This window comes from Pteropus alecto, unplaced genomic scaffold, assembly GCF_000325575.1.
Source record: "Pteropus alecto unplaced genomic scaffold, ASM32557v1 scaffold143, whole genome shotgun sequence".
NCBI classification, from domain to species: Eukaryota; Metazoa; Chordata; class Mammalia; order Chiroptera; family Pteropodidae; genus Pteropus; species Pteropus alecto.
The window spans coordinates 2266968-2283907 of NW_006434828.1; the positions used below are offsets into that span (position 1 = coordinate 2266968).

At 54.4% G+C, this 16940-nt stretch overlaps 1 protein-coding gene across 1 annotated transcript in view; it reads right to left on the reverse strand.

Annotated features, from left to right (window-relative positions):
- COL6A3 (collagen type VI alpha 3 chain) overlaps positions 1-16940 on the reverse strand; it is an 81404-nt gene that overhangs the window by 6329 nt on the left and 58135 nt on the right. The window contains 10 exon segments of the mRNA XM_025045424.1: positions 106-270; positions 6714-6812; positions 7800-8063; positions 9258-9676; positions 11844-11946; positions 13295-13993; positions 14593-14689; positions 16125-16618; positions 16715-16726; positions 16828-16864. Coding sequence (XP_024901192.1) covers positions 106-270; positions 6714-6812; positions 7800-8063; positions 9258-9676; positions 11844-11946; positions 13295-13993; positions 14593-14689; positions 16125-16618; positions 16715-16726; positions 16828-16864 — 2389 coding nt within the window.

The window sequence follows — 16940 nt, forward strand, 5'->3', positions numbered from 1 at the left end:
TATGCATCATAATCATTCACATAGCTTTAAAAGGTGCATCATGCATTGGCCTGGAACTCTCATGCGATCTGCAAACTCTACAAACACCAAAGAACAGTCACTTACCATGAGCGCAAACCTTTTCACAGTCTTTCTGTGAATTAAATCTGTTTTCATTCCCGCCGCATCCTCCGTACCAGAACCTCGCACAGCTCTTCGTGTCTGAATCGTAGTACCACTTCAGAATGAATTTCCTGCAAGTCCCTTCATCTTTGGGCAGCTTACATATATCTTTATTAACGAGACGAGAAAACAACACGAATTAGAAGTCACTCTGCAACCAGCGTAAGGAGCCGACGCTCTAAGCACAACGTCATTGGAGAAAGACGAGAAAATACTTTCGAGAAGGAAAATCACCCTCAACCTTCCCCAAGCCTACAGCTCCATGAACAACAGATACGGTCGTAGCGATGAAAGGACTTGATGAGCTGCACGCGGGGTCCCAAACGTCAGCTCTCGTTATCGGATAATTCGAGGTGGAATGAACTGTGTTTCCCTTTTCCAGTCACCGGGCCATTTACTCTCCATTTCTTCTCATGTTAAATCCCCAGGAAATAAACTGAATTTTAAAACTTTGGAGCTTTCTTCTTACTGGCAAAGTAGCAATTAAGTCTCTATAGTCAGAGTATAGTTCAAAAATAAGGCTATGCATTTCATTGAGAGCCAACTGGGTGGAAAGTAAATGTCAAATGGAAAAGAAAAAAACGTGTGTGCGTGTGTGTGTGTGCACGTGTGCGCGTGCGCGTGTGTGTTAGTCCAGTGCCTTTGTGACCGGCCATATTAAACAAGTAAGTGAAAAGAAGTGCTAACACTGATGTAAAATTCACAACACCAAAAACTTCCCATAGCGAAGCTGTTTTGAAGACAGAGAAGCATTCTTTTTCCCATTAAGGAAGTTTACGTTTCAAATGCACGTATCTGACGGAGTCCAGCTGCAAAGTAAAAGCCACACTCTCCACCACGCCTGCAAGGAAACGTTTACAGCTCACTCACAGTGAAACTTCTGTTTACGGGCTTTTCTGGCAAACTCCAGATCGTGCTGGGAAAAAGAAGCATTAATGTCAACCATTATCTGAAAGGTTGAAAAACGTAACGTTCTCTCGACAAAACTCCCCGGAGCGTTGGCCACGACGTGTTTACGTGAGCAGCTAACACGCCTGAGCCGCCCGGCGCTCCCCATGTGGGCGGGCAGCTCCACGGGCCTTACGCCCAGCTGCATGAGCTGCCCACGGCCACAGAGGTGGCCCACGCATGCCGTGCTGATCGACACGAAGACAGAAAAGGAAAAGCTGAACAGAACCAAGGCTTAGGTCTGAGAAATGGCCCGGGACTGGTCTAGAACATTCCCTGGTGACTTGGGGGAGCTGTCATCGGTGGCTCCAGACCCTCTCAGGGGCCCAGGGAGCCAGCTGTGCTACCAAGAGCCTTTGAAGACCCAGCGAAGCCGGATAAAGTGATGACATTCTCAAAAACCACTCATACCTCTCAAATGTGCCAACAATGGAAGGAAACGCCTGACTTTCAAGGAATGCCATGCAGGGGACTGAGCAGAGCGAGACCACGCAGCCACCCAAACGTGCCCTCGGCCACCTGCGAGACCACAAGCTGGTCCCAGAGCCTCTCGCTCAGAGCGTGGCCGAATGGCTCGTGTTTGTTGCACTCCATCTGCGCTGAGCGCACTCAGTCCGGCCATCTGTGTTTGAAACTGTCCCCCTCCCACTCCCCCGTCCTCTGCCAAAGCAGACACGACTGTCTCCCCAGACCCGAGGACACCCGCCTGGAGGCAGCCCTGGCCCCGGCGCTGCTCCCCGACCCCCTGGCTTCTCCGGCGTCCTGAGATTTTCACCTCGTCTCTCCGGCACTAAACTGTTGCTCTTGCATTTCGCATCCCTTATTCCAGCGAGAGCCACACTGAGACCCCGTGTGGCTTCCCGCTGGAATAGAAGGACACTATCGCAGTGGACTCGCAGATATCCCAGAAACCAGGAGAAATGCATTCACGGACCCTCACACGCTCCGCAAGGACAGACACCTGAGAACCGTTTTTAAAGTCTGAAAATGGGAGGTTCTGCGTTGGGAAGAAGCCCTGGAGACAATCTCCACCGCCCTGATTCCGGAGACGTGCGCAGGCGGAGTCGCCTGAGCTGTGTCTTCGGCTCGGACATTTTCCAAAGCTGCGAGTCACCATCGCTTCCTCGAGCAAAGCGGGAGGGGGGAGGAGAGAACGTTTATGCTGCAACTGGAAGCAGGTTTCTCGTCGGGTTAATGGATTCACAAACAAAAAGAAAGTTCCACGGCCCTCGGACCCCGCACTGTTGACGGGTAGCACGCTTCCAACCTCGGAAGCACGTACGAGTTCACCTGAATGGAAAGAAGACTTCCCCGCACCTGCATTTTGAGCAGCGACAGGCTCGATGCGTACCGGAGAGCCTTCCGGTGCCTTCTCAATGGACTCGTGGTTAAGTTTGGGCCCTTCGGTCCTTCAGATCTTGACCAATAGACTTTTTCGTTTGTTTTCATTTTTATACTCGACCATAAAAAATACCAAATGTTCTTTGAGGACATAACCCAAATATGGCAACTGACAAGACACATTCTCACGCGGCGATAAACACACAGCCTGGAATGGCTGCTTCTCTTTAAGCGACCGGAGAAGGTGTTCGCAGCTACTCGGTTGACCTCCGTGTGGGGGGTGGTTAGTCCTTTCTCCCGCTATTGACTTAAAGTCACATACTTTCCCTATTACATCATTCTGCGCTGGCCAATGCTCTGTGTTCATAGTGTAACATGGCCAACCAAACGCTGAGTTTCGTCAGATCTAAGTAAGACAGAAGACTGTCAATAAACCATGACACGTCACCAGTCACAAGTCACGTTTCGATTTCAGAAGTGTTATAAAGGGAAAGTTGTCCAACTTAGAATCAATAAAGTAAGTAAAATGTTGAACTTGTCTCCATCAGAGCTACGTAATCGACCCAGCGATGCCTGCTCGGATGACACGTGGTCATGCCTACAGATCGTTAATTTCTAGAATAAGCGAAGAAGCGTGTTACACATTCTGTTAGTTATTTCGGCGTTCTTTTGCATTGGAACTTTTCTTCGATATGTATGGATAAGCAATAATTCAAGATTCACTTTGTAATATTGCAAAAATGCAAATCTTCTGGGTCAGATTATTTTTATCATCGTCTAGAAACTTCAGTCTTAGCTTTCATAGCAATATGCATAGAAAATATCTATCCGGGGCTTCTTTGGCCAAAAATGAAAAGGAGGAGGAGAGAAACGGTGACAAAAACCTAAAACTATATACACTCGAAAAACCGGCAGTGAGCAGACGTGCTGCAGAGGTGCCCCAAAGCGTCTGCTTGCTGCGAACTGCCACTTACAGGCCCAGGCCTTAGTGCCACACCCTGCACTCCACCCCGACAGGGCCAGGCCTTCCTGGGGGACAAAGGATCCCCTCACTAGACCGTCCTCTCCTTATGTGTCACATAAAGAAGTGCCTGAGAAAGAAGTATTATTGCACGTGAATTTCCAAATGGGTGAACGTTAAATCTGTCCGTGAAAACGCAAGTGTTAAAGCTGCTCGCTCTTCGTTCCCTTCCTTAGGTGACATGGACTGGAGTGTTTGGTCCACAAGGTCCTGCACGGGCTCAAACCCCGGGCACCACGTCTCCTAAATCAAAGTGCTAAACGAGGACAAAATGCAGTTCCTCAAAATGGAGCCGTGACCCAGTGCGCGTCTCACTCGTGGAGATTAAAAAAGCAGGGAGACGCAGCCCGCGCGCGGCGCTGAGGGAGGGCCCCATCTCCGTAAAAACGCGCTGTGTGTCCAGCTGATCGTGCCGCGGAAAATACGAGGAACTCAAGTGCCCTCGCGCTCATGCGGGAAAGCTCCTTGGAAAGCTCCATTTGCTTGAATTGCCTAAAAAAAATATGTCTTTGGAGAAATAACACCTACTGTGGTGATTGACATTCAGATACAGAATATACACGCAACTGCCGAGTAAGAAGTTACCGTGTTTTTCAAAAGTTATTTAATAAAATGATAAATTGTCAATTCCTTTTCTATCTGCAAAAAAAAATATGAATATCGTTGAAACGTGTTTACCCCTGGGAAAATTTTCTAAGATGACTTAATTCTAGGGGCGCAGGGGAGAGGCGGGAGGGAGGGGAGACGACAAGCTTTCATCTCCTGATTCTGTTTTCCCATCTTGAATTTTAAACATTTTAAGGTAAATATCCAATTAATTAAATTCCAAAAGAGCTCTCAGAAACGGCGCGGGTGCGTGTGCAGAGACCATTTGCTGAGCGACCGCGTATCAGGCACCTTCTGGGCGAAGCGCTGTTCCGTCACGGTGCAGCTCAACGACCAGGGCCTTGTTCTTCAGAAAAACAAGTAATTCACGTCTCACACGGACTTGAATCCGCGTGTGAAATGGGGAAGAACGTCCAGGTTCCGGGGCTGAGGGTTACGTGCTCATCAGAGCGAACGGGAAAGACTGAGAAAAACTCCTCCCTTCCTTGAAAGACACGCAAGCCCCGATGTCAGAAGCTCCTGCCTCTCTATACGTGGAGAGAGGGGACCCAAACGGTAAAGGTCTGGATAGAAAATGCCTCCTACTTCTGAATGTGTGAGTCAGTCTCAAAAAAAAAAAAAACAGAAACAACAACAACAAAAAAAAACACCCAGCCCGGCCAGATCCTTGTTTAAAGATTGGGTTGTTTATACTAACTAAACACTGTTTATATAGACTTGTCCTTTCTGGACCACACATAAGAGGACCAAACACGTCCCAGATCTCACTGTGTAGTTCACGTCCAGGCATTGTCTCCCCATGAAGCACTGTGTCTGCTAGAAGCTTCGCATCTCGCACACGCTGCAAGGGGTAAGTTTTCCAGTGAGTGGAAAACTGTACCCGGACCACGGTGACTTTGAAGTCAGAATTCCATCTGTCCCGACCCACGTCTTTGGGAAGTCCCATGAGTTCTTTGTGGGTTCTCTCTGAGCTGAAGCAAGGTGTCGGGGAAGCTAAGGGAGGGGATTCAGAGAGGGAGCGGGAGCCGGTCAGGCAGTGCAGGGCACCCAACGCAGGACAAAGCCTTCTCCACGGTCCCCCGAGGCAGGACTCAGGAAGCTACTTATGAGCAGAAGTCGGAACGGCCGAGACTTCGGCTTCTTCCCCATCCCACACCTTACCCCACAGCGACAATTCTACTCTTTGTTGTTGTTGTTTGAGTTGAAAATTATAACATTAGAAACTTTTATAAAATATTTTATACAATAAAGCTTAATTACCCAACCTACCACGAATTCCTGAATCATTCCCATAAATCTGTATCAAGAGGATAGAGTTTCTTGTTTTTCTGTCAATCTTTCCGTTAGAAAAGATAGAGTTCGAAAAACACATGGCTATCTCTAACACAGACCAATTCCTAAACTTGTTTCCAAAAGCAAACTATTTTAAACATTTTTTAGTTCTATAAGTAGTTCGCTTATTTATTATCCTTATTATACATCTATGTGCATAATCGTTGCACAATTTCTGCATTGACTCAGTTACCTTATTTCTCGCAATTCCTGATACGTGTCGGTATGGGTTGGGCCGTATTAAGGGATGAAGATAGGTGATAGATAGAGATAGATATAGATATAGATGTAGATAGATAGATGATAGATAGATATAGATGATAGATAGATGATAGCTAGCTAGATGGGTAGATAGATAGATAGATAGATAGATAGATAGATAGAGATAGATAGATAGACAGACAGACAGACAGAAATAGATAATGGATGGGTGGATGGTTGGACGGATGGATGGATGGATGGATGGATGGATGGATATATAGATAGATACATAGATAGATACATAGATATAGCTGATAGATGATAGCTAGCTAGATGATTGGTAGATGATAGATAGATAGGTAGATAGATAGATAGGTAGATAGATAGATAGATAGATAATAGATAACAGAAAGAGAGAGAGAGAGATGATGGATGGATGGACGGACGGACGGATGGACATATGACAGACATATGACAGACACATGACAGACACATGACAGATACATGACATAGTTCCTCGTGGGAGGGTGGACGACCTAAGACTATGCTGAGTGAGGGGTCACAGCCCCCACAGAGCCCCACGGCCCAGGAGGAGAGCAAGTGACCGCTGTTGGTCCCAGAAATGCATCCAGAGTCCCTGAGGAAACCTAAAACGCGTGCTCGCTGGCTCAGGCGCACGGGGAGCGGCGTGGTGGGCCGAGCCCAGAGCACGCTTCGGGAACTGGAACCAGCACGTCCACCCCGCCCCCACCCCAGGCACTTCTGGGTCCTCGCCTTGCATGAGCTCCAGTCTGGGTTGTCTGTGTCCTCTAAGCAGGTTGTATTAGATGAGTCACTGAGTGGGGTGAAGCATCGCAGACCCCAAGCCCGTCTGTCCCCAGGACAAAGCAGAGGAAAGGTGACCACTGATACATAAATTCCTGGCCACAGCCCCCAAAGCGACCCCCGTCCAATTTTCCCCAAGAGCCTGGGGACAGGCGAGGGAAGTAGCCACTTAGGGCTCGGAATGTGCAGAATGACTGGCTCGAGGCTTGGCAGGCCTCACGGTGTTCGGAACAACGCTCCTGGAGCTGCTAATAGACCAGATGTTCTCACGACTCACCCGCTTCGCTCCCGGCCAACGGCTCTGTGTTCACCATGAGGTTGATGGTCGAACTAGAAGCTGGCTTTGCTGGTTGTGGGGCTGGAGGCTGAGTTTTCTCTATAAATGAAAAATGCATGCACAGGTCAGTTACTCAGAAAACCGAAGGGCTCGGGGATCCGTAAGGGCGGCGGCAAGCTGGATTCGGGCTCAGACACGCGTGGGCCGAGACGCAGCGGCCCACTGTTTGCAAGCCCGCTTCGTCCCAACCAGCGACCAGAGGAAGTCCCTGAACTTAGCGCAGACCCGCCCATTCCCCACGGAGCCGCTTCTGTGTCCGGCTGTGAAAACAGCCCTGGGCTGAAGGGTCGTGGGTCGCTCATCTCCATGGATTACATGGTGACCGGTGGGGATCCCTGTCCGGGGCAGAGGCCCTTGATCTGAACAGCACTGATCTGGAGAGAAAAGGATGTGAGCCTCCCCGCCCCACCCAGAAGTGGGGGGCCAGAAGAAAGGGGGGGACCCAGAAGAACTTAGAAATGGGGGGGGAGGCATGAGTCATGAAGAGAGACTGGAAAAGCACACAAGGCAGGAAAAGCACTCAGCAGCAGAGGACGGCAGGGGACAGAGCCCCAGCACAGCGGGACCGGGGTGGGCGGAGTCCAATGTCCCTTCTGCAGAGGCCGTGGACACCCCGTGGCCCCCAGGGCTGAGACTGTGGGCTCCCCAGTTACTCCCAAAGGAGCCAGCGGCCCTCAGTGACATCTTCTGCTCCTGGAATCGTGGGTGTGGGGCACGGTCGACCCCAGCCGGTTACCCGGGCAGATTCTTCCCCAAGAGGAAGGCGCTGCACTCAGGCCAAATGGACTTGGTTTCCTCCTCAGAGGGCCCAGGACCCCAAAAGCAGGGCGACAGTTCGTGGGGAACCCCGTGTTCCTTCTGTTCCTTCATGATGACGCTGGAAGCAACCAAAACGCCTGGACCTTGACCTGGCCTCACGATCCCTCCAGAACAGAGCAGCTGGAGAAGGACCGTTCCCTCCTCGCCCTGCCGATGTGCCGCGTGCAGACCGGGTACCGACCTGCCTGAGGCCGACCGCGTACTCACTTGTGCTGAAACTTCCGTGGTAGGTGGCCCTGACCTGGGACCTCAGGTGGCAGACCACCGCCACATGGTAGGTGTGCCCGGCACGCAGGCCCCGGGCGACGTGCTCCGTGGCCGTGAGGTTCAGCTTCAGCACCGGGGACTGATCGTGGGCCGAGGTGACAGTGAGGTCGTAGGAATAAGGAGCGGGCGGCTCTGGCCTCTCCCAGCGGAGTCGGGCACTGGTCTCCGTGGTCTCGGACACCTGCACCTCTCGGGAGGCCTTAACTGGAAGACACGGCAAAGCAGAGGGGGGGACGCAAAATAAAACCCCGAGTGACCGAAACTCACGGGCGAGGGACGACACCTGAAAGGCACGAAGCAGCGGACAGCGGATGGGACATCAAGGTGGCGGGACCGAAGCTCTTGCTCAAGTTTCTCGGGGTTATGGTTTCGTAAGCCACCGACGCCCGCGAACGTGACATTCGCAGTGACTCAAAATCACGTGGCTCGTCAGCGACGGGCCCGGCTCCCTCTCCTTCCTGCCGAGAAGCTCTCTCGCTACGGAGATGCTCTGAAATGACGCGGCCCCGCGCACTAACGCGGGGAAGTGCGCTCCACGGGATTTCGAGCCACGAGACCTTCGGGCCCGGCGCGAAAGACGCGGGCAAAGCCCGGGAGCATCTCCGCGAGCACGGACATTCTGCCCTGACCTTCCCGTACAGCCTGCGACACTGCAGTCTCTTCTCACATCTCTTCCGAGGAACAAATGAGATAGCACCCTCTGGGTCCCCTCAGGCCCCCCACCGTCGTGTCCCACCCCCGCCCCGGGCAGTGCACACAGGCCGTCCCCATCTGTGGGGGGCGCTGCCCACCCGGCTCCGCTAACACCCGACACCGCCCCGGCACGCAGAATAGGGCCTCTCTCCTGTGGGCATGCGCTTCACGCAGGACGAAGTCTGCAATGACAAAGCTCCTCGCAGAACCTCTGGGGTCGTGTCCCAAAGGGGGCGGGTCTGGCACAGCCGCTGCCACTTCGCTGCCCAACGGCAGAGAGCAGGCTTTTCTCTCCCTGTCACTCCGCACACGGGCTCTAAACCCTACCCCCACTTAGAACCCGCCCCTTTCGCTTAGGACCACCTGATTTCCAGGAGAGAAGGGGCAGGCCCGCCTGCCGACATCCCAGAGGGAACAGGCAGCTCTCGGCCTCACCCCAAGGCGGGGTGTGGGGCTCGAGGCAGAGCGCAGGAGGAGCCAGGGGGAGACCCATTTGGAGGGAGAGAAAGATGCCTTTCCAACGCGGGGGGAAAGACTGCGCTCCGACAGTTCTACGCCCTGATCGGCACCTTTTACAATACGCTCTAGATGTTCGAATCCCAGTCCAATGACTCTATGTCATTGCTTTGTAAAAGGCAAGGGACATGCCCCGGACACAGTAAGTGAGGATGTCACCATCGGCAGCCCTAACCATGGCTCTCTTACCCGCGGGTTTAGCAGTGACCGGCTTGGGGGCCGCTGGTCTAGCCGCCTGGGGCTTGGGGGTCTCAGGCTTTGCAGCCACTGATTTGGCAGCGGTGGGGGGTCTTGCAGCTACTGGCTTTGCTGCTGCCACAGGCTTCGCTGCCACCGGCCTCGCAGCCACCGCAGGTCTGACCGTGGCCGTCTTGGGGGCCTCAGTCTTGGCAGCCACGGGTTTGGCAGCCACAGGCCTCATGACAGCTGGCTTCACAGGAGCTGGCTTCACAGGAGCTGGCTTCGCGGGGGCCGGCCTTGAGCCTGGCAGGTTCACCGTAGTCACCGGTTTGGTTCCTGTGGTGGTCACTGGTTCCGTGGCGGCCACTGACTTTGTTGTGGTCACTGGTTTGGATGTAGGACTTGAAGTAACATTATTTGGAACGTTTCTGTTAAAACACATTAAACATGGCTTCAGCCCATACGGATCGTCGCCTGCTGTCTGCAACGCAGACAACCCAGGGACTATGCGAAACTTGCTGTCTTATCCAGATGCAGGCAACAGTTTCAGGTATTACATATAATATCACATCTACTAAATTCCTTCTTTAGGGGATTCGTGCCGAAGAAAAGAGAGCGAACGGCGTATAAAATAATAGAATCCGTAGCAACGAAGCCACATCGTGGCATAAATACATCTGACACCTAGTTTTCCATTCACGAAATAAGAGCAGGGATAACGAAACGACAATCAATATCGTCATAGTCATTCTTGTTAACGGCCACGATATTTGGACAATCGTCTGATTATGAAAGTTGATCTATTTGACCATGTACACCAAAAATTAGGTAACATCAATTAATAGCTCCTCTCGTTATCAGAAATTGTCCACTCAACAAAGCAGTGTGCTTCGGTGGAAAATTGCGAAATCTGAGCATCCTTCCGCTCCTGGGGCTCGCCGTGCATTTGTTTGTGTTGATGTGTGTGTGTGTGTGTGTGTGTGTGTGACATCCTTCCGCTCCTGGGGCTCGCCGCGCATTTGTTTGTGTTGATGTGTGCGTGTGTGTGTGTGTGTGTGTGTGTGTCGCGCGGTTGCTTCTTTACAATTTCTTGACCTAGTATGAATCCCTGACAGACCTAACGGAACAGACACGATGGCGCAGACGCACCCTTTGCTCGTTTCTTGCCCTGAGACGAACATCCGTTATTTTAGAGATATGCTGTGCCATCGGTCACAGGCAGCGTATTTTCGAGTTGATAGCATAAAACTTGAAATAGTTGGTGTGCTCATTCTGTTTTCCTAAAGATGAGGTTGAGCCAGCTTCAGGGAATGTTCGAGAGGAATTATGAAAATAATGAAAGGCAAGGAAGGACAAGAGAACCCGTGTGGCGAGGTCGGCAGGCCTAGCATCGAAGCGCCGGCAAGGGGCCGAGGCCACGCTGGCGCTGAGTCCCGACGCGCGAGGCTGAGAGCTACGGCGTCCCCTCTGGGGACAGAGGCGAGAGCTGAAGGCCTTAGGGGCTGACAGAGACCGGGCCGCCGTCTCTCCCTGCCTGGAGCTCAGCCAGGGGGAAACCAGGTGTCTGGTTTCCAAGGATGATTCGAACCCGCAGCTCACCTGGTGCGCTGGGCAGAACCCCACATTCCCCAGTGCATGACGCACTGGGCGCTTCTCTCGAGCGGCACCAGCTGCTGGCACATGGCCTGCACTCAGTGCCCGTCACCCGGCCACGGTGCTCTCCTGCCTGGTCCTGGAGCTGGCACCAGCAATGGAGCCGGACCGAAGGTCACTGAGTGTGTGCCAGGCGGCCAGGGGCACCGTCCCCGCCTCATCCGTCTCCCAGGCAGAGCGAGGGCATCGCCTCTTAACCGCTGCCACCACTACCTGCGCCCCGACAGCATTGACTGTTTAAGATTTGCGGCCCGTTTTTTGCTTGGCGCATCCAATCCCTCCTGATGAAATCATTTCACACGGGAGACGGTAGACTGTTTGGACCTAGGGCCCCACTGGCCCACCCTCTCTGTACCCTTGCCCTTCCCGGTGTGAGGCGACAGGTCCTCCCCCAAGTCGTCCACACTCTTGACTCTAGCTGGGCTGACATTGGACATGCCTGGCCAGTAGAAACAGCAGCGCCCATTCTAGCCTAGGCCTCAAGAGGCCCTGCACACTCCCGCCTTCTCTCAAGGAGGCCTGTCCCGCCACCTGTGGACGAACGCGGGCTTGCCACAGGAGAATGAGAGACCAGGTGGGGCAGAGACCAGCCACCTGCCGAGACCACCCTAGACCACCAGTCCACAGCTGACGAGCAGCTGGCCACAGGCACGGATGTGAGCCCAGGAGTGGCCAGTAGAACCACCCAGCTGAGCCCAAGCAAAAATTGCTAACCCAGGGAGTTGCAAATTAAACGAACAGTTATTTTAAGCCACTAAGTTTGGGGTTGCTTGTTTTGCAGCAAAAGCTGACAGGGACCACAGATTCTTTGAAAAGAATGTCCCACATGACCTTCTGGAAGTCATGATTTCTGGATGTCAGTGTCCTCGCCCCATAAAGGTAGACGGTGAGGGACCTCTGCCTCCCCTCCACACCCGTGAGACGAGTATTATAACCACTCACACTTGTTTGTGACCAAATTTCACAAGACTCTTTGTCGGTTGGTCCCCTTGGAACCAGTCACACTGTTTCTTGATATCTGGGGACAAGTAAAAAGCATTTTCACCTAGAGAGAAACAGAAAAAAAAAATTTGAAGTGCCTATGAATCACTTGCAACTTAAAATTAATCTGCGAATGAGTTCAGTGGGTCACATAGTAGGTAGTCCATAAATATTTGTTGAATTAATTCTTCCAGACAAGCTAAGTCCAGTGACTTTAAACATTAAGTATAACAGTACTTGATCCATAAAATATCTGAAGCCAATGTCTTCTACTCGGCAACATTGGGGTAATTCGGTTGAACTTAACATTCACTCGGTGTGTGTGTTTGGAGGGGAGGGGGGAGGGCGGACAGGAAGAGAAGGAAAATCAGGCACAGAGTTTGACAAGTTCCAAGCTCGGGAACATCAAATTATAACCAAGTTACTTTTATGACTTTCTCAGTGCGGTGCTTGACAAAAGTTGTCTTCAGTCTCCTGAAGGCGGGGACAGTGGCCCCTGGGTGAACCTGCAGGCTTAGCTCTACTTCACCTATTTTCCGTAAAACTTTTGCGAACACCGTTTTCACGGACCTCTCCTTTCTTTGGAATAATAAACTCTCTGTGAGCAAATGTTCACCCTGCTCCTTATCCCCATCCTCCGTCAGGCAGCTTCCTGTGACAGCTTTGGCCGCACCGTGTGGGGGGCTCTAGGAACCTCAACGGTGAACGGTACAGCCTCTCAAGGACCGTGCAGTCCACTGCGACCACAGGCCCACACGCGAATGGCCGCCGGGCCGTGTGAAGATGGGGTGAATGCAGCCTCCAGCTTAATCATGGGCCTGGGGCGTGGGGAGCACCCCCGGCGGGCGGGGTGGCTGGAGGTGAGTTTTGAAGAGGAGTGTGGATTTGCTGCTGAAGCAGAGGCGGCCAGCATCGTGAGTGGGGAGCCACGCCGGCAAAAACCCAGAGGCCTCCGAGCGGGGCTGGTGGCTACGCCCGGACCGAGGCAGAGACTTCTGGAAGCCGCCCGGTGCCCCCGCAGGACATGCTTCTCTGTGATGTGCCAGCGTCATATGTCACGCACCATAGTGTGCCCTCAACCTGCCCCCCACCCAGACTGACACCTCTCAGGGGCACGGTGCCTACAGCCGGCGGGGCCCGGTCACGTTTGGCCCAGCGAACGAGGGACCGTGGGCGGGGTGTCCGTCTGCGTGTTCACTGCCGACCCAGCTGCGAGGGGTGGCGGGGACTCGGCCGGCGTTGGTAGCCTTTGCTGAGCGAATGAACGAGTGGCTGGCAGCACACAAGACATCTTCTCTGTGCTCGAGCCCTCTGCCCCACCCCCGTCCCTGCGCCCTGCACCCCGCACCCCGTCCCCGATGGCCCGGGGGTGTCGCCAGCACATAGTGGGCCGGCGGCGGGCCAGGACTTACTGCCAACGAAGGACGGCAGCAGCCTCCCGAAGCGCATCAGCGGCTCCTCGTTCAGGTCGGCCGGCCGGTCCACGAGCTTGAAGAATACGTCGTGGGGCTCGCTGGCGAAGCTGTACACTTCCTCGACGTTGACCTTGCCGCCGACGCCCAGAACCACGAAGAAGTAGCCCCTGCACTTGGCCTGCAGGATGGCTCTCCGGGCCTCCCCCAGCTGCGGCTCCTGCACCTCGCCCGTCAGCATCAGGACCACGATTTTCAGGTCCCGGGGGTTGGGCGCGCTTTCGAAGACCTTCTCTATGGTGTATTCGATGGCGCTGCCCAAGGACCTGGTCCCCTGCAGCTGTGTCATCCGGCTGCTCAGGAAGTCCAGCAGCTTCTCCTTGGAGCCGTAGTCGGTCAGGGACAGCTCCACCCTCGCGGGCGACACGCTGCTGTTGCCGGGGGACGCGTAGGGCGCGTGCTGTACGACCGCCACTCTGGTCAAGTGCTGGGAGGCCCTGGGGTCGGGGCTCATGTCCAGCTGTCTGACCAGGTACCCGATGTACTTCTTCATCTCGTTGAACTGGAACAGAGTGGTGGACTCGGCGCTATCTAAGACGAAGGCCATGTCGACGTCCATGTCGCTGCCCGCCGCACGCCTGTCCCGGAAGGACGGCCTCCAGCTGCCGAAGCCGCAGGACGGGTCGATGTTGCAGATGTCTGGAAAGAAGGGGGGGAGCGGGGGGGCGTTTCCACCACGACCCCCGCAGCGAGATGCACCGCGTCATCTGCTGGGAGCCCGGGGTGACAAGAGCTGCCGCAGACCAGGGAAGCCCGTCCGTGCCTTGCTGACGTGACTGTGGTCAGCGTCTGTTTTCACCAGCGAACACTAAATGAACCAGCAAGCCCGAGCTCTCCCTACTGTGCTGTGACATCAGCATTAGACAAGGACGGAGGAGGGAGGGAGGGGAGAGAAGGAAAGAAACCACCTTACTTTTTTTACCACTCAGAAGAACTATGTTCTAGAAAGTCCCAAAGCCGGATCATTGAAATCCAGACTCCGAGGTCAAAAATGTGAGCAGAGCCCACATTATCCTTTATGACCTAAAAAACTCATCTCTATCAAAGAGAAGCTCCGTGTGGGGAGTTTCTCCTTAACTGTGGAACCTGCTTCTGCGATGTTGACGCTGGGGACCGCGGGCCTCACGACCCTCCAAGCCCTACACGCAGAGGGCACCTTTCCCCTCCAACGTCCCTCCACGGGGCGTGCGATCTGCAGTGGCAGCTGGACAGAGGTGGCTGGAGGAGGAGCACCTTACCCAAGCAAACGTGACAGGTCAGCACGGTCTTCAGGAAGTCGTCGAGGTCCCTCCTGGCGGGCAGGACGAGCGCGTGCCCCACGGCTGTGTTATTGATCTGGTTCAAACAAAAGGCAACGCTGAGGGCCAGTGCTCAAGATAAGGGGCTCCTCAAAAACACAGCTGGGCGATAAATCAGCATCACGCCAGCAAAACAAACTTCCCAGGATATCGGTATCGTCTTGCTTTTTTGCATTAAGGGGAGGCACTGAGTCTTATGGGAAAATAAAGGTTTGCTTCTGATGAGATGAGCGGGGAGTTCAAACCCCACTCCTGTGCTTCTTGCTGGACCCGAAGCGAAATTATTTAACCTCTGCGGGGTTCGGTTCCCTCGGCTGTAAATGGGGATCATGGTAAATTCGCAAGGGCGTTATCTGGAGGATTGAATTAGATAATATGTGCAAAGTGCCTGGTGTAGCCTCCAGCAAACAGCGGCGGCTTAAATAACCGTGATTTCCAGCAGCAAGTGTTAGCACCATCTCTCTCCCGCTCCCAGGTGTACGAAGGGATTCGATGAAAAAGCACGTAATGAAATCATTTCTGGGCGATTCCAGAAGCCCTGCCCATCACGGCACCTGGCACGCCATTGCGAATCATTCATTTAGTGAATAAATTTAATTAATGGATGAGTAACATTTCAAACTTGTTGAAACCACATTAAGAAACACATGTGCTTCTGGGTCACTCAGCCTGCAAGAGTTAGGGGGGGGGGGTATGCAAATGGGCCCCTTTTAAGGGCGCACAGCCGGCCAGTGGCTCAAGCCCAGGGCTCTCTGCTCCTCTGCCCTGTGGTTTGGCAGAAAACCCCCGAGATGGCAGCGGTGGCCCGCTGTCCCACTGACGTCAGCGGCGGGAAAGCCACAGAATGTCCAGTTTGGGAGGCAGGACGTCAGCCGGCATCTCCCCTCGCCACGCCTCCTGCAGCTGAGACATCTAAGACCAGAGAGGTTACGCGACACGGCCGTGGCCCTTCCAGAGACCCAAAGCCAGGAGGCGGGCGGGCTGCACCTGGAGCTCGGGCCTCCTCACTCCCGGTCCTGCTCCCCGCCCCCCAGCCCCGGCGTGCACCACGTAAATATTCATTGATTAATTGCAGCAATTAAAGGAGTTATTGGAGGGAACGACAAGGGAGCACTTGGCTGCATCATGGGCTGACGTCGGACGTCAGTCTGGCTGAAGAAAGGTCCGCACAGTGGCACACAGCGGGGAGCTACAGTCACTGCTGTCTGGGGACCTCGCTGGGAGGTGGCAGGCCCCCCGGCTCGGCCCCGGGAGCGTCTCCTCCAATACGTGAGGAGGGGCCCAGAGACCCAGTGCGGAGCCAGAGGCCGCCCTGGGGATCTCCCCGGAGACGGTCTCGGCCACACCAGCCTCCTCCTGCGCCTTCTGCGAACTCTGGGGCGTGGACACGGAGGAGGGCACGGACGTGCCTGAGCACCGTCCCAGAGCCCGAGAAGGGCGGGAGGTGACACGAGAGAGCCCGGGGCACAGACCTGCAAGGCGTTGATGAGCTGCCGGTCCTCCTGGGTCGTGAGGAACAAGGGTGTGATCCCGGCGTCCGACAGCTTCAGCACGGCCTCCCTGAGCTGCGGGGACGCCCGCGCGGGCTTGTTGCTGAAGAAGACGGCCACCTTCCGCATCAGGAACCCGCCCCGCACCCGCTTGTACGTGTTCCTGGCCACGAACGACATGGCGGTCTCCAGACTCTGCTGCTTGGACGTCAGGGCCACCTGGAGGTTCTTGATCCGATCCAGGAGCACGGACTTCTTCCTGGACTCGGCGAACCGGATCTCCGTGGTCACCTCGTTGTTGTAGGTGACCACAGCCACCCGAGCCCCCCGTGGGCAGTTGCTCTCAGCGATGGTCAGGTCGCCCACGATCTTCAAGAGCACGTCCCTCATCCGGCTAAACGTGTCCTGGGTGACCCCCTCGGAGGTGTCTAAAGCAAAGGCCAGTTCCGTAGGGAAGACGGGGCATTCCAGGGGCCCTGTGGGAAGTGGGGGGTTCGCAAAGCCAGGCCTTACTTACCGGAGGAGGGGTCCTCTGTCCCCGGAAGGAAGTCGGACTTGTGCCATTGACTTACCGTAGCAGCAGGCTGCAAGGGAAACAGAAGGTGCGTGAAAGGCAGGTAGCCGTGCGGGGGCTTCGGGCGGGAAGGTAAAAGGTGGTGCAGGCGGCAGGACATCGTGTACTTACGGCATTTGTCTTTGATGCTCTGGACGAGGGCGCATTGCTTCACGGGGAAAGGAAACAAGGCGTGAGCGCGGCAGACGGGGGCGGGCAGGACCCTGGGGCAGACGGGGGGCAGG